Source organism: Odontesthes bonariensis, chromosome 10, assembly GCF_027942865.1.
Source record: "Odontesthes bonariensis isolate fOdoBon6 chromosome 10, fOdoBon6.hap1, whole genome shotgun sequence".
NCBI classification, from domain to species: Eukaryota; Metazoa; Chordata; class Actinopteri; order Atheriniformes; family Atherinopsidae; genus Odontesthes; species Odontesthes bonariensis.
This window is the reverse complement of record NC_134515.1, coordinates 2,162,164-2,187,707: the sequence shown is the minus strand read 5'-3', so window position 1 is coordinate 2,187,707 and position 25,544 is coordinate 2,162,164. Positions and strand designations below refer to the sequence as shown.

At 42.4% G+C, this 25,544-nt stretch overlaps 1 protein-coding gene across 1 annotated transcript; it reads left to right on the top strand.

The window, feature by feature from the left end:
• The first annotated feature begins 10,252 nt into the window (after positions 1–10,252).
• LOC142390470 (G-protein coupled receptor 37-like 1) lies at positions 10,253–23,855 on the top strand. The gene is made up of 4 exons (XM_075475917.1): positions 10,253–11,514; positions 18,228–18,536; positions 19,507–19,878; positions 21,903–23,855. The coding sequence occupies exons 1-4, from the start codon at positions 10,804–10,806 to the stop codon at positions 22,074–22,076; spliced, it is 1,566 nt and encodes a 521-aa protein (XP_075332032.1). The 5' UTR covers positions 10,253–10,803; the 3' UTR covers positions 22,077–23,855.
• Positions 23,856–25,544: the final 1,689 nt, after the last annotated feature.

The window sequence follows — 25,544 nt, the reverse complement described above, 5'->3', positions numbered from 1 at the left end:
AAGTCTTTCTTGGAAACCGTCACAGGGACTCGTGACAAACCAGATCTGTTGAAGGTTCACAGTTGGGTTCAAGGCTGGACGTCGAAGATCTTTTCTCACCGACTTTTAAGTTGCTGAAAATGCTTTTTTTTTTATAATATTTTTATTGATTCACAGTTGCAGTCAGAAGAATCACATTTTCATTTTTCTGCATAACCCAACACCCATCCCACCCATCCAAGAGACCCTTATTACTTTATATAAACAGGTTAGTGTACCCAGTTTACATAAAGTATAAACATAAACATGGTTACCTTCAGTTAAGTAAGTGAATAAAGTAGGCAGAAAAAAATAAATAAAATATAAATAAAAAAAGGGAAAAACGAGGATTGCAACATAACACTTTAGTTTGTTTGCTGCCTGCGTATTCAGTAGATCAGCCCGCTGTTCCCAGAGAGTCCAATCTATGAAAATGCTTTTTAACTCCAGCATCAAAGAACAAAAACACAAAGCAATGTTTAGAGTTTATCGAGCTAATGTAAATGTAAATTTATTTTATTTATACTGCCCTATACAGATGATCCTTACGGTGTACCAAAGTGCTTTACAGCAGGTAATAAATAAAGAGAAGAAGAAGTGAAAACAAATAAAAAACAATGAAAGAACAGTGAAAGCAATAAAATACAACAAAATGGAATAAGATAAAATAAGATAAAAGTGTCATCATACTACTGGGTATTAGGATAAAAGTCTTATTTGCGATGGATCTGGTGTTGATGAGAGCCATGCGAACAAAACACCGATCCGTCTGCTGGGAGGCCGTCACTAATATGTGATGCATTGGCCCGTGACTGGAACTTATCTAGAACTGGCCTGTTAAAAGTCACTGCGGTGTGAATACAACCAGAGCAAGAAAAACAAGAAGTTACTTAATGCTGTGAGGAAATGCAAGTTCCTTAAACCTCTTCAGGGCCACGGTTGCAGAATTACAACAAGCCGCCCCGAATAAAACCACTCAGATAACAGTTTTATTTGAATTATCCCTGAATTAAGGCGTCTTCACGTTAAAATGTTCCAGTAAACTGATGAATGAAATAAAACACCGCATCAGCGCCGCCATTAGCTCACGCAGCTAACAGTGACGGCGTTAGCTCATGCAGCTAACAGGAAGTGTTTGGCCGTTAGCTCATGCAGCCAACAGGAAGTGTTTAGCCGTTAGCTCATGCAGCTAACAGGAAGTGTTTGGCCGTTAGCTCATGCAGCCAACAGGAAGTGTTTGGCCGTTAGCTCATGCAGCCAACAGGAAGTGTTTAGCCGTTAGCTCATGCAGCCAACAGGAAGTGTTTAGCCGTTAGCTCATGCAGCCAACAGGAAGTGTTTAGCCGTTAGCTCATGCAGCTAACAGGAAGTGTTTAGCCGTTAGCTCATGCAGCTAACAGGAAGTGTTTAGCCGTTAGCTCATGCAGCTAACAGGAAGTGTTTGGCCGTTAGCTCATGCAGCTAACAGGAAGTGTTTAGCCGTTAGCTCATGCAGCTAACAGGAAGTGTTTAGCCGTTAGCTCATGCAGCCAACAGGAAGTGTTTGGCCGTTAGCTCATGCAGCCAACAGGAAGTGTTTAGCCGTTAGCTCATGCAGCTAACAGGAAGTGTTTGGCCGTTAGCTCATGCAGCTAACAGGAAGTGTTTAGCCGTTAGCTCATGCAGCTAACAGGAAGTGTTTAGCCGTTAGCTCATGCAGCCAACAGGAAGTGTTTGGCCGTTAGCTCATGCAGCCAACAGGAAGTGTTTAGCCGTTAGCTCATGCAGCCAACAGGAAGTGTTTGGCCGTTAGCTCATGCAGCCAACAGGAAGTGTTTGGCCGTTAGCTCATGCAGCCAACAGGAAGTGTTTAGCCGTTAGCTCATGCAGCTAACAGGAAGTGTTTAGCCGTTAGCTCATGCAGCTAACAGGAAGTGTTTAGCCGTTAGCTCATGCAGCCAACAGGAAGTGTTTAGCCGTTAGCTCATGCAGCCAACAGGAAGTGTTTGGCCGTTAGCTCATGCAGCCAACAGGAAGTGTTTAGCCGTTAGCTCATGCAGCCAACAGGAAGTGTTTGGCCGTTAGCTCATGCAGCTAACAGGAAGTGTTTAGCCGTTAGCTCATGCAGCCAACAGGAAGTGTTTGGCCGTTAGCTCATGCAGCCAACAGGAAGTGTTTAGCCGTTAGCTCATGCAGCTAACAGGAAGTGTTTAGCCGTTAGCTCATGCAGCCAACAGGAAGTGTTTGGCCGTTAGCTCATGCAGCCAACAGGAAGTGTTTGGCCGTTAGCTCATGCAGCCAACAGGAAGTGTTTAGCCGTTAGCTCATGCAGCTAACAGGAAGTGTTTGGCCGTTAGCTCATGCAGCCAACAGGAAGTGTTTGGCCGTTAGCTCATGCAGCCAACAGGAAGTGTTTAGCCGTTAGCTCATGCAGCCAACAGGAAGTGTTTAGCCGTTAGCTCATGCAGCCAACAGGAAGTGTTTAGCCGTTAGCTCATGCAGCTAACAGGAAGTGTTTAGCCGTTAGCTCATGCAGCTAACAGGAAGTGTTTAGCCGTTAGCTCATGCAGCTAACAGGAAGTGTTTGGCCGTTAGCTCATGCAGCTAACAGGAAGTGTTTAGCCGTTAGCTCATGCAGCTAACAGGAAGTGTTTAGCCGTTAGCTCATGCAGCCAACAGGAAGTGTTTGGCCGTTAGCTCATGCAGCCAACAGGAAGTGTTTAGCCGTTAGCTCATGCAGCCAACAGGAAGTGTTTGGCCGTTAGCTCATGCAGCTAACAGGAAGTGTTTAGCCGTTAGCTCATGCAGCTAACAGGAAGTGTTTAGCCGTTAGCTCATGCAGCCAACAGGAAGTGTTTGGCCGTTAGCTCATGCAGCCAACAGGAAGTGTTTAGCCGTTAGCTCATGCAGCCAACAGGAAGTGTTTGGCCGTTAGCTCATGCAGCCAACAGGAAGTGTTTGGCCGTTAGCTCATGCAGCCAACAGGAAGTGTTTAGCCGTTAGCTCATGCAGCTAACAGGAAGTGTTTAGCCGTTAGCTCATGCAGCTAACAGGAAGTGTTTAGCCGTTAGCTCATGCAGCCAACAGGAAGTGTTTAGCCGTTAGCTCATGCAGCCAACAGGAAGTGTTTGGCCGTTAGCTCATGCAGCCAACAGGAAGTGTTTAGCCGTTAGCTCATGCAGCCAACAGGAAGTGTTTGGCCGTTAGCTCATGCAGCTAACAGGAAGTGTTTAGCCGTTAGCTCATGCAGCCAACAGGAAGTGTTTGGCCGTTAGCTCATGCAGCCAACAGGAAGTGTTTAGCCGTTAGCTCATGCAGCTAACAGGAAGTGTTTAGCCGTTAGCTCATGCAGCCAACAGGAAGTGTTTAGCCGTTAGCTCATGCAGCCAACAGGAAGTGTTTAGCCGTTAGCTCATGCAGCTAACAGGAAGTGTTTGGCCGTTAGCTCATGCAGCTAACAGGAAGTGTTTGGCCGTTAGCTCATGCAGCCAACAGGAAGTGTTTGGCCGTTAGCTCATGCAGCCAACAGGAAGTGTTTGGCCGTTAGCTCATGCAGCTAACAGGAAGTGTTTGGCCGTTAGCTCATGCAGCTAACAGGAAGTGTTTGGCCGTTAGCTCATGCAGCCAACAGGAAGTGTTTGGCCGTTAGCTCATGCAGCTAACAGGAAGTGTTTATATAAAAGATGTTTGGGTGAAATTTAGAGAAAATTAATCAAAATGTTTAACAAGAGAAGAAGTTTTGGTTCAAATCTTTGATGAAGATTCAGAGGGTGAGATTTTCCCTCAGAGAGCAATAATGTCATCAGTGATGTCACCACATGCAAATGAGGTGATTAACCATCTTATCCTCACAAACTTTGGGTCACACTCAGTATTTTTCCCATTTACAGTTTCCCTTCATCTCTGACCATTTTTAAGCTGCAGCCTGTTGAAACGTGGTCAAGTCGGTCCGAGAACTCCAAACACTCCTTATATGGTGGGTTCTGATGCATGATTCTCATTTTTAACCAATCACAGAACAGCTACATCACAGACGGTTCCTCCTACTCTGAAGCGGGAGCTGCAGGAACCACCTTTCAGGTAGTTCTGGGAACTGTAATTGTACTCAGTTCCTGCTGTGCAGACAGGAAAAAGAAACAACGTTTTTTGCTCACAACAAATTAAGATTTCTTCTCAAACAAATAAACAGAAAAACATCCAAATACTAAAAAATATTCACTCTCACCTGCTGAAACTTAAGAGACTCTGCTCCATCTTTTACTGAAAACAGACAAAAAGATTAAAAAGTATTTTGCTTATTGGACCTTTAACAGTTTTATTAAAAAGTGAGAAACTACTGAAATTCTCTGTTTAACCAATTTGTGATGGGCTGTTAGAGCACAGCATTAAAAATCTATCTTTGTCCACAGTAACAACAAAAATCCCTTTAAAACTGTTTCTGGCTCAACTCACAGATACTTATTGTTTTATTGATGAAGAAAATGTCGCCCTCTGTTGGCAGGAGGATGAACTGCAGGTAGGAGTGTCGGTATTGATCAAGTATAATATAAAATACCTCTAATTTGATTCCTATTCTAAAATAAATATTATTAAATTAAGTATCCAAAACCTTAAAAAGACCTTTTATAACCAGTTTTTTTTAAACTCAGCAATAAAACCTCTTCTGAGCAAACCGAGAGATAATAATCTTATTGTTTCTGGTACTTCTGGTATTTCTGGTTTTGTTGTTTGTTTCAACAGGTGGTTTTTAATGTTTTAAAGACAAATGTTGTTTAGGCCCAGATGATACAACCGAGACACATCTGACCCACAGGGCCCAGGACACAGCAGCTCTGGGGGAGTCTCGAGTCCAGAACCGGGATGTTGGAACTGGATCCTTTGGGTTCTGAGGTTTGCAGGTTTTTATTTTAACAGTTAATTTGCTAAAAATCTACACATGAATTGTTATTTTCCTTCACATGAAAATAAAATAAATACGTGAGTACATCCTGGAAAAGCCACAGCTGTGTTTTGGCTGCTTTTACTTAGTTTCACCACTAGGTGGCACTGTGTTACACACAGATTCAACTTGGCTGCTAACTTTCAATAAATAAAAGTGACCATGCAGTGTAAACACATGATAAATGGCTGCTATTAATAAAATAAGTCATTCAGTTTAACAGTAAAGTTGTAATTTATTCTAAGAAATTGAACTATTAGAAAATAACTCTTCAGAAACTGAAATAATCTCTTTGACACTGATGTTCACTTGGAAGGGAATTCGATTTAAGTGGATAGTAATTGGGTTGAATTGGACTGTATCTGTGACGTGACTTTTATGTGATTTAGCACTAAATAAATCCAACTGAACTTGGTTAAAAACTCGGGTGGATTCAAACACACGTGTTTATATCCCTGATTCCCATTTGCTGCTTATAATACAAATATAATTCTGTTTAAAAAAAAAAAAGTACAAATAATTTTTTTTAAACAAGTACATGGAAGAGGAAGTATGCTAACAGAGGACGATGAGGGATAAATATATCAATAGAATAGGTTTAATTGTTATATTGTAATTTAATTAGTATATGGTATATATTTATTTATGGGGATAGTTATATATTCATATTTACATTTATATTTACAAGGATATGTGTGTAGTATATATTTATTTTTGTGATTATATATTTATTTAGATATTAAGGAAGCGTATATATGGCATATATTTATATAGGTGTATTGTAGTTAGGATATTTACAAACTGAAGAGTAGTTAAAAAGGGGTGGGAAACTAAAAAAAGTATTGTACTTCTTCCCATTCCTTTTTCGAACAATGTTTTGTTATGTATTAGCACTTTATGCGATTGAAATTTTTATTTTTTATTTCTCTTTTTCTTCCTTTTGTATGTACAAATAGTTACATACATTTTCTTTTTTATACATGGTAGATGGATAGATAGATAGATAGATAGATAGATAGATAGATAGATAGATAGATGGATAGATAGATGGATAGATGGATAGATAGATAGATAGATAGATGGATAGATAGATAGATAGATAGATAGATAGATAGATGGATAGATAGATAGATAGATAGATGGATAGATAGATAGATAGATAGATAGATAGATAGATAGATAGATAGATAGATAGATAGATGGATAGATAGATAGATAGATAGATGGATAGATAGATAGATAGATAGATAGATAGATAGATAGATAGATAGATAGATAGATAGATAGATAGATAGATAAGTACTTTATTCATCCCAATTTGGGAAATTATTGTGTTGCAACAGCATATTGTATAAAATATATGTAAAATTAAAGCAAATATAATAGAAAAAATAGAGAAATAAACATGAGCTATATACAAATCTACAGTATGAAGAGTAGTGTAAATAATAATAATAATAATAATAAACATCAGAGTAATAATAATTAAAACATGTTCGAAAAAATATTTAGGCCACAGATTTGGTGGTTTGTTTGTCTCCGACATGAATCTGTCAGAAAACATGATTAAGAAAAACAGTTTGATTCGTCTTCGGTCATTTACTTCCATACTACATACTATATGCTGCATACTGCATACTGCATACTGCATACTGCATACTACATACTACGTACTGCATGCTGCATACTACATACTACATACTACATACTGCATACTGCATACTACATACTGCATACTGCATACTGCATACTGCATACTACGTACTGCGTACTGCATACTACATACTGCATACTGCATACTGCATACTGCATACTACGTACTGCGTACTGCATACTGCATACTGCATACTACATACTACATACTACATACTACGTACTGCATGCTGCATACTACATACTACATACTATATGCTGCATACTGCATACTGCATACTGCATACTGCATACTACGTACTACGTACTGCATGCTGCATACTACATACTACATACTACATACTGCATACTGCATACTACATACTGCATACTGCATACTGCATACTGCATACTACGTACTGCGTACTGCATACTGCATACTGCATACTGCATACTGCATACTGCATGCTGCATACTGCATACTGCATACTGCATACTACATACTACATACTACATACTGCATACTGCATACTGCATACTGCATACTACGTACTGCGTACTGCATACTACATACTGCATACTGCATACTGCATACTGCATACTACGTACTGCGTACTGCATACTGCATACTGCATACTACATACTACATACTGTGTACTGCATATTACATACTGCATACTGCATACTACATACTACATACTACATACTACATACTACATACTGCATACTACGTACTACATACTGCGTGCTGCGTACTGCGTACTACGTACTGCGTACTGCGTACTGCATACTGCATACTGCATACTGCGTACTACGTACTGCGTACTGCATACTGCATACTGCGTACTACGTACTGCATACTGCATACTGCATACTGCATACTGCATACTACATACTGCATACTGCATACTGCATACTGCATACTACATACTACATGCTGCATGCTGCATACTGCATACTGCATACTGCATACTACATACTACATACTACATACTGCATACTGCATACTGCATACTGCATACTACGTACTGCGTACTGCATACTACATACTGCATACTGCATACTGCATACTGCATACTACATACTGCGTACTGCATACTGCATACTGCATACTACATACTACATACTGTGTACTGCATATTACATACTGCATACTGCATACTACATACTACATACTACATACTACATACTACATACTGCATACTACGTACTACATACTGCGTGCTGCGTACTGCGTACTACGTACTGCGTACTGCGTACTGCATACTGCATACTGCGTACTACGTACTGCGTACTGCGTACTACGTACTGCGTACTGCGTACTGCATACTGCGTACTGCGTACTACGTACTGCATACTGCATACTGCATACTACGTACTGCGTACTGCATACTGCATACTGCATGCTGCATACTGCATACTACGTACTACATACTGCATGCTGCATACTGCGTACTACGTACTGCGTACTGCATACTACATACTGCATGCTGCATACTGCATACTGCGTACTGCGTACTGCATACTGCATGCTGCATACTGCGTACTGCGTACTACGTACTGCATACTGCATACTGCGTACTGCGTACTGCGTACTGCATACTGCATACTGCGTACTGCATACTACATACTGCATGCTGCATACTGCATACTGCGTACTGCGTACTGCGTACTGCGTACTGCATACTGCATACTGCATACTGCATACTGCGTACTACGTACTGCATGCTGCATACTGCATACTGCGTACTACGTACTGCATACTGCATACTGCATACTGCATACTGCGTACTGCGTACTGCATACTACATACTGCATACTGCATACTGCGTACTGCATACTACGTACTGCGTACTGCATACTGCATACTGCGTACTGCATACTACATACTGTGTACTGCATATTACATACTGCATACTGCATACTACATACTACATACTACATACTACATGCTACATACTACATACTGCATACTACGTACTACGTACTGCATGCTGCATACTGCATACTGCGTACTACGTACTGCATACTGCATACTGCGTACTGCGTACTGCATACTGCATACTGCATACTGTATACTACATACTACATACTGCATGCTGCATACTGCATACTGCGTACTACATACTGCATACTGCATACTACATACTGCATACTACGTACTGCATACTGCGTACTGCGTACTGCGTACTGCATACTACGTACTGCGTACTGCATACTGCATACTGCATACTGCATACTACATACTACGTACTGCGTACTGCGTACTACGTACTGCGTACTGCATACTGCATACTACATACAGCATACTGCATACTACGTACTGCGTACTACGTACTGCGTACTGCGTACTACGTACTGCGTACTGCGTACAGCATACTGCATACTACGTACTGCGTACTACGTACTGCGTACTGCGTACAGCATACTGCATACTACGTACTGCGTACTACGTACTGCGTACTGCGTACTGCATACTGCATACTACATACAGCATACTGCATACTACGTACTACGTACTGCATACTGCGTACTGCGTACTGCGTACTGCGTACTACATACTACATACAGCATACTGCATACTACATACTACATACTGCATACTGCATACTACGTACTACGTACTGCGTACTGCGTACTACGTACTGCGTACTGCGTACTGCGTACTACATACTACATACAGCATACTGCATACTACATACTACATACTACATACTGCATACTGCATACTACGTACTACGTACTGCGTACTGCGTACTACGTACTGCATACTGCATACTACATACAGCATACTGCATACTGCATACTACGTACTGCGTACTGCGTACTACGTACTACGTACTGCATACTGCATACTACATACGACGTACTGCGTACTGCATACTGCGTACTACGTACTGCGTACTGCATACTACATACTGCATACTGCATACTACGTACTGCATACTGCATACTGCATACTACATACTACATACTACATACTGCATACTGCATACTGCATACGGCATACTGCATACTGCATACTACATACAGCATACGGCATACTGCATACTGCATACTGCATACTGCATACTGCATACTACATACAGCATACGGCATACTGCATACTGCATACTGCATACTGCATACTACATACTGCATACGGCATACGGCATACTACATACTGCACACTGCATACTGCATATAGCATACTACATACTGCATACTACATACTGCATACTGCATACTACATACTGCATACTGCATACTGCATATAGCATACTACATACTGCATACTACATACTGCATACTGCATACTACATACTGCATACTGCATACTGCATACTACATTCTGCATACTGCATACTGCATACTACATACTGCATACTGCATACTACATACTACATACTACATACTGCATACTGCATACTGCATACTGCATACTACATACTTCCATACTGCATATTTGGTGGTTTGTTCGTCTCCGACATGAATCTGTCAGATTAAGAAAGCGGTTTGATTCGTCTTTGGTCGTTTCTGTGAGCTGATTTTAGTTCACGCCACCAGGGGGCAGCAGAACTGAGTGTGTTCGTGTGAGAAAGTGAGAGCCAAAAAAAGAGCAAAAGAAAGCATGCATGCATGATGGTGCAGACAAATGTGTGTATTTGTCGGTGTGCCAGCCTTGTTTGTATGCCTGTGTGTGTCCCCCGACAAAGGCTCCATCCAGCCGTGCAGCGGAGGGCCGCTTGTTCCCAGAGACCCTCAGAGCTCCAGGACGCCCAGTCTCTCTGCTGCCTGCAGCCCAGACACAGCGGCCCCGACACGGACCCGGAACCCTGCTGCCGCCCACACCCTCCTGGAGCTCTGCTTGGATTACTGATGGATGGGAAAAACAGAGAGTTTTTAAAGTGAGAAAGCTGTTGGGAGTGTTGGAAGAAGACTTTATCTTGTCAGGATCGGATGTCGTCACAAACGGCTTTGGGTTTCTTTTTCTTGTAAAAATCTGAAATCATTGAGGTTATCGAAACCCGTTTTTCTCTTTGGGACTTTAACCAGCGATTTCCCAGCGTCTTCGAACTGAACTGATCTCATTTTTTGGTGAACTTTCCAAACGCCGGACTTTATCGTTCTGTTCTCTGAGTTCTCCGACTTTAATAGTTAGCGAAACTCTCCACTGATTACCCTACAGAAATATCCAGTCCCGAACGGTTCTGGTTTGAGTTTAAAAGGAATCTTTTTGTATTAGGTCGTGCGTCATGGCTCCGTCGGTCGGTCTGTTGCTGAGTCTGTTTCTGCCGCTGCTGTTCATTGATGCAAAAAGCGTCGGGCGAGAAGAAAAGCAGCAGAGCTACATCGATAAACCGTCCTCTGGGGTCAAACTGGAGCCCCTTTGGACCGGCAAGCTGGTCAAAACTCCGGATGACGTCTCCAGCCCCGAAGAACAGAGCCTTCCCTTCCCCGAGATGGTGGACCTGGACCTGGACGGCCGCCGCCGCCGCCAGTCCCGCGGCGCCGACGAGGACGAGCAGCAGTCCACCTTTAGCCACTCCTTCGAGAACGAGTGGGTGACGACGCCCCAAGTCACCGAGTTCAGCAACACGACGGGAGCAGAAGAAGAGGACGACGGTCAGAAAGACGACGTCAACCTCCTCACGAACGCCACCGGCCCCGACGCCCCGGGACTCTTCAACCCGTTCTACCCGCTGGCGGACAGCTCGTACGCGGCCTACGCCGTTCTGTTTCTGGCCGGGCTGGTGCTGGCGGTGGGCGTGGTGGGAAACATGGCGGTCATTTGTGTGGTCTGGAACAACTACTACATGAGGTCCGCCTGGAACTACCTGCTGGCCAGCATGGCGTTCTGGGACTTCCTGGTCCTGATAGTTTGCCTTCCGGTGGTGGTCATTAACCAGCTGTCGCACAGGAGGATCCTGGGTGACATCACCTGCCGCATGGTGCCTTATATGGAGGTGGGTGGGGCTTATGTTACAGTAAGAGCAGGTCAGAGAGACTTTGGCTGTGTTTGAAACTTCCATACTTCCATACTACATTCTACATACTGCATACTTCCATACTACATACTACATACTGCATACTACATACTACATACTACATACTACATACTGCATACTACATAGTGCATACTACATACTACATACTGCATACTACATACTACATACTTCCATACTGCATATTACATACTACATACTACATACTGCATACTACATACTACATACTGCATACTACATACTACATACTGCATACTACATAGTGCATACTACATACTACATACTACATACTGCATACTACATACTACATACTTCCATACTGCATATTACATACTTCATACTGCATACTACATACTGCATACTCATCGATCAGACAGTATGCAGAGCGTTTACCCACAATGCATTTCGCTCCTGCCCGAGCCGAAATCAGCCGGCCTGAAGCTGATTTCCCTTAAGCTCTAAACTCTGTAAACTTTAGCAACATTTGAAACGTTTTCAGGTGAGAAAGTAGTCGTTTAGATCCCCAACGTGTTGAAAACCTGACAAAATACCGGCTGTTTACAATTTAGTTCCCACGAATTCGGCGCTACTAAAGCTAGCCGCAGTGAGCAACGCACTTCCTGTTATTTTCACAAAATAAAATACCCGTTGCCTTTTATCACAGGGAAAGCCATTACCATACAATTGGTGCTTTTGTTTTGAAAACAGGAAAACAGGAAGTGAACCTACCCTCGTTGTAGCTAGCTTGAAACTGCCGTTTTGACAGGAAATGACGATCGGCGACGTCACGTTACGTTGCATCTTGGGTAGTTTGAGTATGAGTAGTAACCTCATGATGCATACCCAACATTTAGGAGAATCTAGTATGCATCCGGGGAAAAAGTTAGTATGAGTAGTAGGAGAAGTATGCGGTTTCGAACACAGCCATGGAGAAGTTTTGTCAAATTTTGTCCCACATGAGCTGGCTGACCTTTGGCTCTTTAAGGAATTATGTTGCATCATCTGTATAAAAGGTTCTTCCTCTGAGAACCAAGAACGTGTTCATCTTCGAAGCCTCGTAGACTTTGTCTCAACGATGGTGCAGGAGTAGATGTTGAGCTTCATATGCAGAGGTGGGTAGAGTAGCCAAAAATTGTACTCAAGTAAAAGTAAAAAGTAATCATCCAAATAATTACTTGAGTCAGAGTAAAAAAGTGCTCGGTGAAAAAAACTACTCAAATACTGAGTAACTGTTGAGTAACGTCTGATTTATTTGTTAACACAAGCATTCAATCAGACAGACAAACATACTAAACAATCTTCTTTAGGCAAATTAGAGTTCATCCAATTGATAAAATAAATTAAAATTCATAAATTAATTACAAAATAACTTAAATTAAAATAATCCAGGTAAATTCAAGAACTTCAATAAAAGATAAAAGAGACTTAGGAAATGTTTAAAACATATGTAACCCATATGTAACCTAAAAAACAAACATTCACCTATCCATGGGGGGAAAAACGAGTTTAGGAGACTTAGCGCTACATGTTTCCTCAAGTTAGATGTTGAGTTTCTGCTGAAATGTGCGTTTGTTTTGGTTGCCACAGAAGACACATAATGTAGCTGCTGTTTCTCACTCTTTGTAAGGTAAACATGCTTTCAGTATGAGGCCTCGTCTGCGTCTTCATTTCCCACCGTTGGTTCTGACATTTTTCATCTGTTTCTTTCTTTGTTTGCTACGACTGCTAATGCTAAAGCTAACCCGTCCCGCCGCTGAGATCGAGTACGGTCACGTGACCAGACCGCACGGCTGCGTCTGATTGGTGGAACACAGTCAGGTGGTAGAGCCTTTGGCGGAAGTCTCTCTCTCTGTCAGAATAAAACATTAAAATGAGGCGTACGCGGGGGGATAAAAATAATGAGGCGTAGAATACCAAAGAGGTAAGAAGAAAAGTAACCAGCTCATTGTAGCCTAATGTAGCGGAGTAAGAGGACAGTTTCTGCTGCACACATCTACTCAAGGAAAAGTAAAAAGTATAGAGATTTAAAACTACTCCTAGAAGTATAATGCTTTCAAAAACTTACTCAAGTAAATGTAACTCGTTACTACCCACCTCTGTTCATATGTTGGTGAATATAAAATCTGTCTGATGGAGCCCCAGTTAGTCCTCCTCGACTGAGTCCCAGAGGTTGTTTTTAAATATTACTTAATCTGTGATGTTTGAAAAACAGATAAAATCTGTTAAAAAATTCTTCAAGCTGCTCTGAAGGTTCTTTGAGAACCCTAAAAGTTTACTCTAAAAGTATTCTGTCGGCTCCAAGATCAAAGATTTATCCTTCCATTTTCAAATCAAAACAAACATGGCCGCCTTTCTGATACCTGGACATGAAGTCGTTTTGCTGGAATACGATTTAAAATCCAGTCATTAGATTTTTCAGATACCATCGGAACAGCTTTAAGAGCTTAAACACCTTTTCTATGTTCATCTATTGCAGGCAAAAGTATGACAAACGGAGCTCTTAAAGTGCCCCAAAGCATAATGATGATCGTTTAAATATATGGAAGCCCATTGAGGACAAAAAGATTGATTAAAAAAAAAGAGCTACCTGACTACAGCTCTTCTGGCTGTTCAGGGTACCAGGTCTTTATTGATAATTCCTATTGATATTATTATCTTTTATATCGAAGCCCTAAAATAGAATCCGGTGCCCATAAACTCGGCTCGTTTCCACTTATGCGTGTTTGCATGTGAGCCATTTATTCCTACGATAATCTGTGATAAATGTTTGAAACTCTGCCTTCTTTGCCTGAAGTATGTTGACATTTTTTTACTTTTACAGTGGATTTCAACAGAAATGTGCCAGGAAGTTAAGGATAAATGAAGTAGCTGGCTAACAGGCTTATGAATTAGCTTAAAGTGACACTTAAAGTTCAAATTTTCGTATTTCACCTTCACTGGAACTTTAATGACAGAAAGTTATGTAACTTATTGGGTGTAAAACCATTTCACAACACCGACTACATACCAGGCAGAACAATCCACTTGCTTCTCCGTTTGTATTATCAGCGTCGTTCATCAGTTGCTGTAATTCCACGAAACTGGATGGGAAAACATCTTCTTACACTGATTATTAGGGGTCACAGTCTGGGTTGAGAGGGAGTTATGTGGAAATTAGGGGTTGAAGTTGTTACTAAACATTTTAAACTTCCCATTTATTTGGACTCAGCAGAGTTTTCACTGTAAAACATGTGCACGAAATACGTAAACAAAAGCAAACCGGAATAATTCGAAGTGGTTCCGAATGAATCCGAAAGCCCCGTTTTAGTTACAAATCCAGTGTAAAAAATGAGCAAAAAACATCATTATTTGATGGAATTTACTAGATAAAAGAAGTAAAAAATGTAATTTTTTTCTGTATCTGATATTTCTTTAGTTTTCTACCCTTTTCTGCCAGGACTATTTCGTTTGTGTCGACCACATCATCGGATGTTAAAAGACGTCCGGCTGTTTATTCGTGGTAATAGTTGTTTTACATTATTTTTATTTAGTAATTCTGGTCATCGTTATAACTGATAAATGTTAAACAATCATTTTAAGCTCCATGTCATGATTTTGGGAGTTTCTCATTGTCATATTCCTACAGGATACATTTTTCATCAGTTTGGTGAAGATACGTTTTGATTGTAAGTTACAAAGATAAAGTCTGCTGTATGATAAAGAAAGAAAACCACATTTAAACTGAGTCAGTAGGGGGTTTAATGTCAGTTTGTGGAGATTTTTAACTGCACAGCTTGATGTTGCTTATGTTTGTAACCAGGGCTCTAAATGAACTTTTTTGATCACCAGCCAATGTCACCAGTAAGTTTCTGAAGTTACCAGCCAATCAGAATTTCCACTAGCCACATATTTTTCCGTGCAAAAAAGACAGATGAGAGCCACTGAATTCATTTGATCAATTTATTAACTAAAGCTTTAAATTCATTTTACAGTCAAATTGGGAATGTATATCCAATTAAAATAATTACAATGATTAAACTTATGTACATACAAAACTTATTTTAACATTTCATTACTCCTCAACCCTCACATACTATTCAGAGTCACATTTTTTGTACATAAAAAAATAACTTTAAAACTGATTTATATTCATGGTGAACCCTGAATCTACAAAAATGGAAATATTGAACAACTTTCTAACCATGTTTTAGTGCAGATAATGCACAAAATTAAACAAAACTATGTGCAGAGACTAATTATGAGGGGGATACTGTGAAATGGTCAAACATCGTCCGATCTCTCTGAACTGTCTTCGGACCCATCTAACTCAGTTCCATTTTTCCCTTTTCTCACGAAGTGTAGCCGGCGTGTTTAGCGAGGTTCAATATCATCCTCCTCCCCTCCTTTGGCAGGCATATCTTTTCTCTTCACGGCCGGCTGTCCCAACCATCGCCACATTTTGTTAGTGTTTGCGTCTGTATTTGTATTTGTACCGGCGTCTATCGTATTTCCAAACCAATAGTGACCCAGGCCCACTCCCCTAGTACGGCAGCCCCGGCGGATGCGTTCCCATCGAAACTGCGCTTGCGCGTCCCGCACATAGACTGTATATAATAATTTTGCGTCCCGCGAAATAGATGGTAAAGTTCCTCATTTATCATCGGCCAAGCCGGCTAGTGAGTTTTTTTTAATACACGCCAAAAATAACTTTCACCCTCATTTGGCGGGTTGGCGGGTTGGCGGGTGTTAATTTAGAGCCCTGTTTGTAACCTGTTACCAAACCTGCTGAAACGTCCCGCTGCTGCTTTCATAGCTGGATGGGAGCAAATTTGGGTTGAAATTGCATGAAATACAAATCTTACCCACGTGTAAGATTTGTGCTAAGCTAAGCTAAACACATTGTAGACTGATATCTGTCGTGAAAATAATGAGCTTTGTTGTCATAGTCACAGCGATCCTTTCTTCCTGCTGTAATTTAAAGAGTTCAATGATTGATCCTAAATGAAGTTTGCACAAGAAAAATGTCTCTGAGATAAATGTGACATCAGTCACAGTGACCATGTTTACCTCCATAAAAACCAAGAGCAGAGATGTGATCGTTCCCCTCCATTTGTTTGGAGAATTCGTCTTAATTTGATGCAGATCTGAATAAATTTTGTGAAAAGTAAAAAAAAAACAACCAACAGGCCTTGATGGAAGATATTCTCTCAGAGAGCTGAAGCCTAAAGCTGATAGTTAAGGACCCATAGCGCCATCTTTGGGGGAGAACAAGCAGATTTATCTGATACAGACGCTTCGTACCGATCATTTATCCCCTCATATCACTGTCCCACCGTTAGCTTAAGCCGTTATAACTTAAGCTGTTAGCTTAAGCCGTTAGCTTAAGCCGTTAGCCTAAGCCGTTAGCTTAAACCGTTAGCTTAAACCGTTAGCTTAAGCCGTTAGCTTAAGTCGTTTGCTTAGCTTAGAGTTCAGCAAGAGTTTCTATACATTTTTGACTTAAGTGCTCTGTTCTTTTCTCCATAATTATTTTAATTACAGTCACATTTATTGAGCTGTTCGTTTCATTCTGTACATTTCCGTTAGTAACATTAATTTTATCGATCTCTAAGGATTTTGTTCTGCAGTAAATGGAGCGTGTTGATATGCAATCTGAATATCTGGGTATCCCTGAGATTAGTTTTTAAACCACAAGGATCTAAAAGCTCAAGAGACTTTATTGTGATTGACTTTAGTTTAGAACTTGATTATAAATAATTTATTGAAAATTAGATGTCTGTGTACAATGAAACAGACCACCCAAATAGATGGTTTATAGTTACTTTTTTATGATGATTTAAGTTTGAATTTATGTGAAAAATTCTTAAGTGTCATTGGTGATCTCATGTTTTATGTTTATATTTATGTTATACTTTCTTTTGAAAAATCATTTGTCTTATTATTGACCGCATCAGTTTTGCAGTAGCGTATAATGTATAATTTATTATTTCTACATTATAAAACCAGCTTTTGATTTAATTGGCTGTCAGTGATGAGGTCCCAACAGGCTTTAACCAGCACTGTGCAATAAGATAAAGATTTAGGTTAAAAAGGTAGTTTTAGCCTCGTGGATGAAGTGGGAAACTAATGTGTTTTTAACGGTTTTCTGAATAATTAGAGCAGAGAATGTTTGACAGAGTCATAAAGTTAGACTCTTAATGCATCCAAAGAAAATCAATGCCATGAAAACCTGCTCAGTGGTTGGAGTTATTCACAGATTTATGTGTTTTTATGTAGTCGTGGACGTTAGGGGACATTGTAAAGGTGTGATGTGTTCAACACAAGAGGATGTATAGTATCAGAAAAGATTCATAGACCTGAGGTCTATTGATGTTATGATCATCAAGAAGTAACTCAGGTACTTAAGGAAGATCTTAGTGGAAAGAACAGTTGACCAAAACATTTGAATCCAAAGATCCCTGCAAACACCCTGAAGAGAAGAAGAAAGACTCAAACCAACGATGTATATGCATATCTGTATAGACGTATGACAGATCTGTCTCTTCCATGAGGTCTTAATCTGATCTTTGCTTCTTTACATGATGCTAAATCAGGTGATCATCAGGGTTCACTCATTGAAGGATAACTTCCTCAACAGATGCCTTGTTTTTACCTTTCTGTTGGATGTTAGCACTGACATCTTTCTCGCTCTGCAGGTCGTGTCTCTCGGCATCACCTCCTTCACTCTGTGCGCTCTGGGTATCGATCGCTTCCACGCCGCCACCTCCTCGTCCCAGCCGAAGGCTCGGCGGGTGGAGCGCTGCCGCTCGGTGCTGCTGAAGCTGCTGCTGGTGTGGCTCGCCGCTCTGCTGTTGTCCAGCCCCGAAATCTTTCTGTGGCAGTTCAGTCAGGCGGTTTCTCCGTCCACCGGCCGACTGGTCGACTCCTGCACCATCACCCTGACCTCCCCGCTGTCCCTCTACCTGCCCGACTCCCTCCACTCCCTGCTGCTCAGGTACCACCAGGTGAGCGGATAGCAGCTGCACACACAACTCCATGACCTCATTATGTTCCTGGATGCAGGGCTGAGTAGCGCTAATCATAAGTAGCGCTAATCAAAAGTAGAGTTAATCGTAAGTAGCGTTAATCGTAAGTAGTGTTAATCGTAAGTAGCATTAATCATAAGTTGCGTTAATCGTAAGTAGCGTTAATCGTAAGTAGTGTTAATCATAAGTTGCGTTAATCATAAGTAGCGCTAATCATAAGTAGCTTTAATCATAAGTAGCGATAATCATAAGTTGCGTTAATTGGGGTGGTCGGTGGCGTAGTGGGTTAAGCGGCCGCCCCATGTACAGAGGCTTAGTCCTCAATGCAGATGGCCCCGGTTCGACTCCTGCACCGAGCGGCCCTTTGCTGCGTGTCTTCCCCATCTCTCTGCCCCCTGCTTCCTGTCTCTCTCACACTGTCCTATCATTAAAAAGGCATAAAAAGCCAAAAAAAATACTAATAAGTTGCGTTAATCATAAATAGCGCTAATCATAAGTAGCGCTAATCATAAGTAGCGTTAGTCATGAGTAGCATTAATCATAAGTAGCGCTAACCATAAGTAGCGATAATCCTAAGTAGCGCTAATCCTAAGTAGCGCTAATCATAAGTAGCGCTAATCAAAAGTAGCGCTAATCATAAGTAGCGCTAATCATAAGTAGCGCTAATCATAAGTAGCGTTAGTCATGAGTAGCATTAATCATAAGTAGCGCTAACCATAAGTAGCGCTAATCCTAAGTAGCGCTAATCATAAGTAGCGATAATCAAAAGTAGCGCTAATCATAAGTAGCGCTAATCATAAGTAGCGCTAATCATTAGTAGCGCTAATCATAAGTAGCGCTAATCATTAGTAGCGCTAATCATAAGTAGCGCTAATCATAAGTAGCGCTAATCATAAGTAGCGTTAATCATTATTAGCGCTAATTCTCTGCCTCTTCCCATCTTCTCCAGGGTCGCATGTGGTGGGGTTTCGGCTGCTACTTCTGCCTCCCCGTCCTCTTCACCATCCTCTGCCAAATGGCCACCCGTAACGTCAACAGCGACTCCAACTCTGCCCAGAAGCAGCGTAGTCACGACGACCGCGACGCCAGCCAGAAACGTCACCAGCACCAGGCAGTGGAGCGGCAGCTGAACTGCACGCTGCTGGCGTTAGCCGTGGTGTACGGCGTGTGCGTTCTGCCGGAACACGTCTGCAACATCACGCTGGCCTACACGCACATCGACGTGTCCGAAGACACCGCCGCCATGCTGGCGCTGTTGCATCACTTCCTGCTGTTCTTCAAGTCTTCGGTGACGCCGGTGCTGCTGCTGTGTCTGTGTAAGGTAAGTTGGATGGTTTACGGATGGCATCGATTCACGAATCATCGGGTAATCCATCAGGCGCTCACTGGAGGGGTTCAAGTGGCTGAAATGAGTTTCCTTCAGAGGGGGGCGGGGCTCAGCCTGAGAGATAGGGATGCCTAACATCCGGAGGGAGGAGCTCCACCATCCGGAGGGAGGAGCTCCACCATCCGGGGGGAGGAGTTCCACCATCATGGGGGAGGAGCTTCACCATCTGTGGGGAGGAGCTCCACCATCCGGAGGGAGGAGCTCTACTATTCGGGGGGAGGAGCTTTACCATCCGGGGGGAGGAGCTCTACCATCCGGAGGAGGAGCTCTACCATCCGGGGGGAGGAGCTCTACCATCCAGGGGGAGGGGTTTCACCATCCGGAGGAGAAGCTCTATCATCCGGAGGAGGAGTTCCACCATCCGGAGGCAGCTCGGAGTAGAGCCGCTGCTCCTCCACATAGAAAGGAGTCAGCTGAGGGGGTTCATCTGGTTAGGAAGCCTCCTGGTCGCCTCCCTTTGGAGGTTTTTCAGGCAGGACCAACTGAGAGGCTCCAGGGCACCAGAGGGAGGGATTATGTATCCCTTCTGGCCTGGGAACGCCTCGGGATCCCCCAGGAGGAGCTGGAGAGGGATGCCTGGGTTTCCTTCCTGGGCCGATTGACTCCACCTGACCTGACCTCGGATCAGAGGAAGATAATGGATGGACTTGTGCTTTATCTCTACATTTGCACCTTTCATAGATACTTTTATCCAAATAAATTTAAAAAGTGAGGACAACAATGAAGTTTAAACACAATAAGAAACCCTTGTGACAGCGTTAGGTATTAAATCTGTTTAAAGAGTCCGAGTAGAACCGGCGGATGATCAAACTCCAAGGAGAAGATGAGTTCTGATAACCAAGTATTGGGAGACCTTAAACACCTTAAGTGATGCCCAGTTCGGAGAGTGCGAAGCTTAAGTGTGTCAAAGGCGACAGATTGTTCTGTAAAGATAAGAAGTGAGGGCTCCCTAAAGTCCTCCCTGCGGAGGAGGCTGCCATGTTGGCTCAGGCTCGTAACCACAACAACTCAGAGTCCAGTGGCTTTAAATGAGGCTTCAGCCCCCCAGTTATCAGATCTCAGTGGAGGTTTAACAGTAGGGATGGGAATTGCTAAGATTTTTACGATTCCAATTCCATTTTCGATTCTGCTTAACGATTCGGTTCTTTGTCGGTTCCCTTATCGATTCTCATTTGGAGAAAAAGGACAACAAACCGGTCGATTAGCATCAACTTTGTTTAGTTTAGAAGTAACACGAGTCGTGACCTCACAAACCCAACAACGGTGAGGTCCACATTGGTCTATCCTGGCCTGGGTAATTTAACTCTTCCCTGCTCTGGTGAAAGGAGAAGCTGGAGGTAGAGGTGAACTGGGGGTAGCACCACCAGCCTCTGGCTCTGAGCCAGTCAGGCTCTGTCTCTCATGATTTCATCTAAATGTAATGCCTGAGAAGGCATTCATTTAACCTTAACCGTTACTAACAGCAGCTTTTACAATGAGGCAAATGGTGCTAACATGATAGGCAGTGTTTGTTAGTTAGTTAGTGACCTGCAGTGTTAGCCGAGGACATGCTAACGTTGCTAACGTTGCTGGGTTCAGATTCACCGACGTTAGTCCGGAGCGGATCGAAAACGCGACATTCATTCATAGTTATTGCATGTTGGTAGTATTTCCTCCCTTTGGTGAAATATTCACTTTGCAAGTTGCCCTGTTGTCGTCTTTTTTAGGGATGTGCAACCAAACTTTCGAGCGTTTGAACCACTTGGGCGCCATGTTTGCTGTTGACTGCTGGCTGCGCTGGACTCGCCACGCAACATTGCGTGGTGACGTCATTCGCGCCCACTGGAATTGATAAGGGAATCGTTTGCAAAATCGCCAAACGATTCCAAGGAATTGAAACACTGGGAACTGGTTCTCAACAAGAACCGGTTTTCGATTCCCATCCCTATTTAACAGCTGAACGTCCATCTGTGTTTCAGGCTCTCGGTCAGGCGTTCATGGACTGCTGCTGCTGCTGCTGTCAGGAGTGTCAGCCAACCGCGGCCCAGGGCTCACCAGGCTCCGCCCAGGTCAAACTGAAGGCAGCCAACGAGACGTCCATCTTCTTTGACAAGGCTAAAGACACATCGGCCATCTTGTCCATCTCCAGCTAGAGCCATGAGTTCACCTTCGGTCATCGCTCATCAGTCGATCGCCTCCTGGTCCTCCACTCATCTTAGTGTTAACGCATTTTTCTTTGTCCTCCCCTCGTTGTTAGCTTCGTCTTCATCTTTCCATCCTTTACCCTCCCTTTCCCAAACACCAACAATGATCATCTCTCTTCGTCTTTCTTTCTGTCTACAACCCCATTCTGTTTGTATTATGCTCCTCTGTGGACTCTACAGCTTCCTCTTCTCCCAGGAACTGATGTTTAATCCCTAGTGAGATTAGAAAAGTTGCTGTTCTTGCACAACCAGCTGTTGTGACAGCAGGAGCCTGTTCCAGGACTCTGATTGGACTCTTCCCTTCGACTTCCTGCTGTCGTGTTGGGGACGCGGAGTAGAGGGAAAATCCTGACCACACCCTTTAGATCGAAGCTGTGAAGTTTGCCTGTTCTTTTGAAAAGTAAATTAAGCTAAATTAGAGTAACAGTTTATATGCACGATTAACTTCGGCGCAGAAGGTCTGCCGCTGCGATGTGACGTTGTTCGATTACAAATCAGGCTGGATGTGAGGTTTGCCCTTCAGTTTAAAATGGTTTCAAGTTGTAAAACACCTGCACTCACCAGGACCTGAGGTGCCTTGCACAAAAGCATCTTAAAGCCTAAGAATTAGCCTCCTAAAACCTGTGCTTTGAGAAACATTCTACGCTTAGAATATGTTTAATGCATTTATGTCTTTCAAATCACTAGCTATGCATCTTGATAAGACTTCTTGATGGTTGGACGACAGGTTGTACGACTGGTTGTACGACAGGTTGGACGACAGATTGGACGACAGGTTGTACGACTGGTTGTACGACATGTTGGACGACATGTTGGACGACTGGTTGGACGACTGGTTGGACGACAGATTGGATGAGAGATTGGATGACTGGTTGTACGACATGTTGGACGTCTGGTTGGACGACTGGTTGGACGACATGTTGGACGACATGTTGGACGACATGTTGGACGACTGGTTGGACGACTGGTTGGACGACTGGTTGTACGACATGTTGGACGACATGTTGGACGACATGTTGGACGACAGATTGGATGAGAGAATGGATGACTGGTTGTACGACATGTTGGACGTCTGGTTGGACGACTGGTTGGACGACATGTTGGACAACATGTTGGACGACTGGTTGGACGACAGATTGGATGAGAGATTGGATGACTGGTTGTACGACAGATTGGATGAGAGATTGGATGACTGGTTGTACGACAAGTTAAATGACTGGTTGTACGACTGGTTGTACGACTGGTTGTACCACTGGTTGTACGACAAGTTAAACGACTGGTTGTACGACAAGTTAAATGACTGGTTGTATGACTGGTTGTACGACTGGTTGTACGACAGGTTAAACGACTGGTTGGACTGTTTCTGTGAAGGATGTGGTGCTCAATGAAACTCCTAAACTGTCCTAAAATGTCCCTGAAGACGAAGGAAGAGGTGAAACAACAAAGGCAGGACGTTGTACAGAGAGTTGGAACGAGACTCTCGGTGAGCGGATCTTTTCTGTACAGGAAGTTAAACTGTGTAGTTTAAAGTGTATTAATGTGTCTTTAACTCGGTGCCTTCACTCAGACTGAAACGGAACATTTATATGTAGACCACTTTAATCAGAAGCCTATTACTAACCACATGTTTGTATGAGGGGAAGCGGGATAGTGTTTTTTATGTCTCATGGATGATTGTGCCTTTGTGATATTCGGTGAAAATTCCTGAAATTACAATGTGTGTCAGAGCCGACTGTGCCTTATTGTCTCCTCAGCCCGACCATACAGCTCACTTTTTTTTGTTCTGTTCGGTGCATTCACATGTCGTCGGAAGAACAAACTTTATCAGGTCTTTGCACACCGAGTCCGTAAACTTTAAATGACACCAGACAAAGATGAGTTTATAAATCTATCCATTGCACATTATTCACAGGACTAGAGAAGAAAATGGAGTCGTCAAGCACCGGGGAATATGTTTGGTCACTTTTACACCAAATGTTCTTCACGACTTCACCTGATGTTGTACAAAATGAAGAAAAATAAGGATAGATCCGCTTCCTCCAACAACACCAACATTGTCTAAGCTTTAGCGCATACTCTGTGGTCACTACAGGTGAATAGGGTAAAATTTTAAAACAATAGATATCAGAATGAAACTTCCCCAGTTGATTACTGATACAAGTATGAAAAAAAAGAAGTATCACAAGTTTTAGACATTTGTATGTTTAATTATGCAAATTAGGCATTATCTCATTAAATATGCGCACATTTGCGTATATTTCCGGAAGCTAGATCTGAACATATGATAAAGCCAAGTGCAAAATTCTTTTTTCATTTTGTTTACACACAAAACGAAAAGAAATATACAGAGGGATTTCAGGATATCTGCTTTCATTTCCTAGGAAATCAAAATATACTGACCATAACCTAAAAAAACATCGATTTTCGCCAAATTTTTTATTATAATGTCACATAAATCAGGCCAGGAATGATTTATCAACAAATCCTTCAGTAAATATCTTCAGAATACTGCTAAGTGTATAACTGGAAAGTTTGGTGTTAGTAGGTGCTCCATAGGCTGAGATATTGATACTGGAAAAATACAAAAAACTGATTTTGAGAAAACTGCATTTAAAGATTTAAATAGAGGAATTCAATACATTTGTACAACAAACAGGGTAGCCGCGGGGTCTTAAAAGTCTTAAAAAAGTCTTAAAAAAAATTCCCCCGATTTTAGGCCTTAAAAAGGTCTTAAATGTGTGTCACGGGTCTAAAATGTCATACATAGGTCTTAAATTTCTCTGGTCTATTTTTCCCCCTCAACCGATCTGTAGCGAATTACGAGCAACGCAGAAAACGTGAACGAACCACAGCCCCATGAACGTCAAACATGAATAACAGAGCGCGCGAACGTGAATATGAAGCATGAGCACACAGGTCTCGGCTAGCCTGACAGTTCGTGAGTACAATGACAGTGACAGTGACAGCGCGCGTGAGCCAACCCGCCCGGCAGTTGGTGGTCAGTTGTTTCGAAGATGGGAAAGTGCAAATTCAACCCGCAATGGCTAAGTGATCCAAAATACAGCAGCTGGTTGCTCGCGGCCCCGGAGACTGACGTGGAGGCGAGATGTAAGTGCTGTCGTAAACAATTCAAACTTACAACATTAGGTCACCTTGCCCTGGACATGAGGAGCGCAAAACATGCTAAGCTAGCTCAAGAACGTCAACCCTTCTTTGCTGAACTTGGCCATAGCAGATATATTTGCGAGCAGTAGCAATGAACATGGAATGCCATTTTGTTATCGATCACAACAGTAGCTTTACGTAGCTGTTCTGAAGCAGTTCCGACTAATGCTAAGATGACAACAGTGCTTTATGTTACAAAGAAAATGGCGATGTATTTTGGTGTGCTACAGCGTGCTTAGCGTGGCTTATTTC

Bases quoted from the DNA above. Each gene is read 5' to 3' on its own strand.
- LOC142390470 (XM_075475917.1), top strand. From the start codon at position 10,804: ATGGCTCCGTCGGTCGGTCTGTTGCTGAGTCTGTTTCTGCCGCTGCTG. The intron at 18,537-19,506 runs GTGAGCGGATAG...CATCTTCTCCAG, and splicing joins TGCTGCTCAGGTACCACCAG to GGTCGCATGTGGTGGGGTTT. The intron at 19,879-21,902 runs GTAAGTTGGATG...TCTGTGTTTCAG, and splicing joins TGCTGCTGTGTCTGTGTAAG to GCTCTCGGTCAGGCGTTCAT.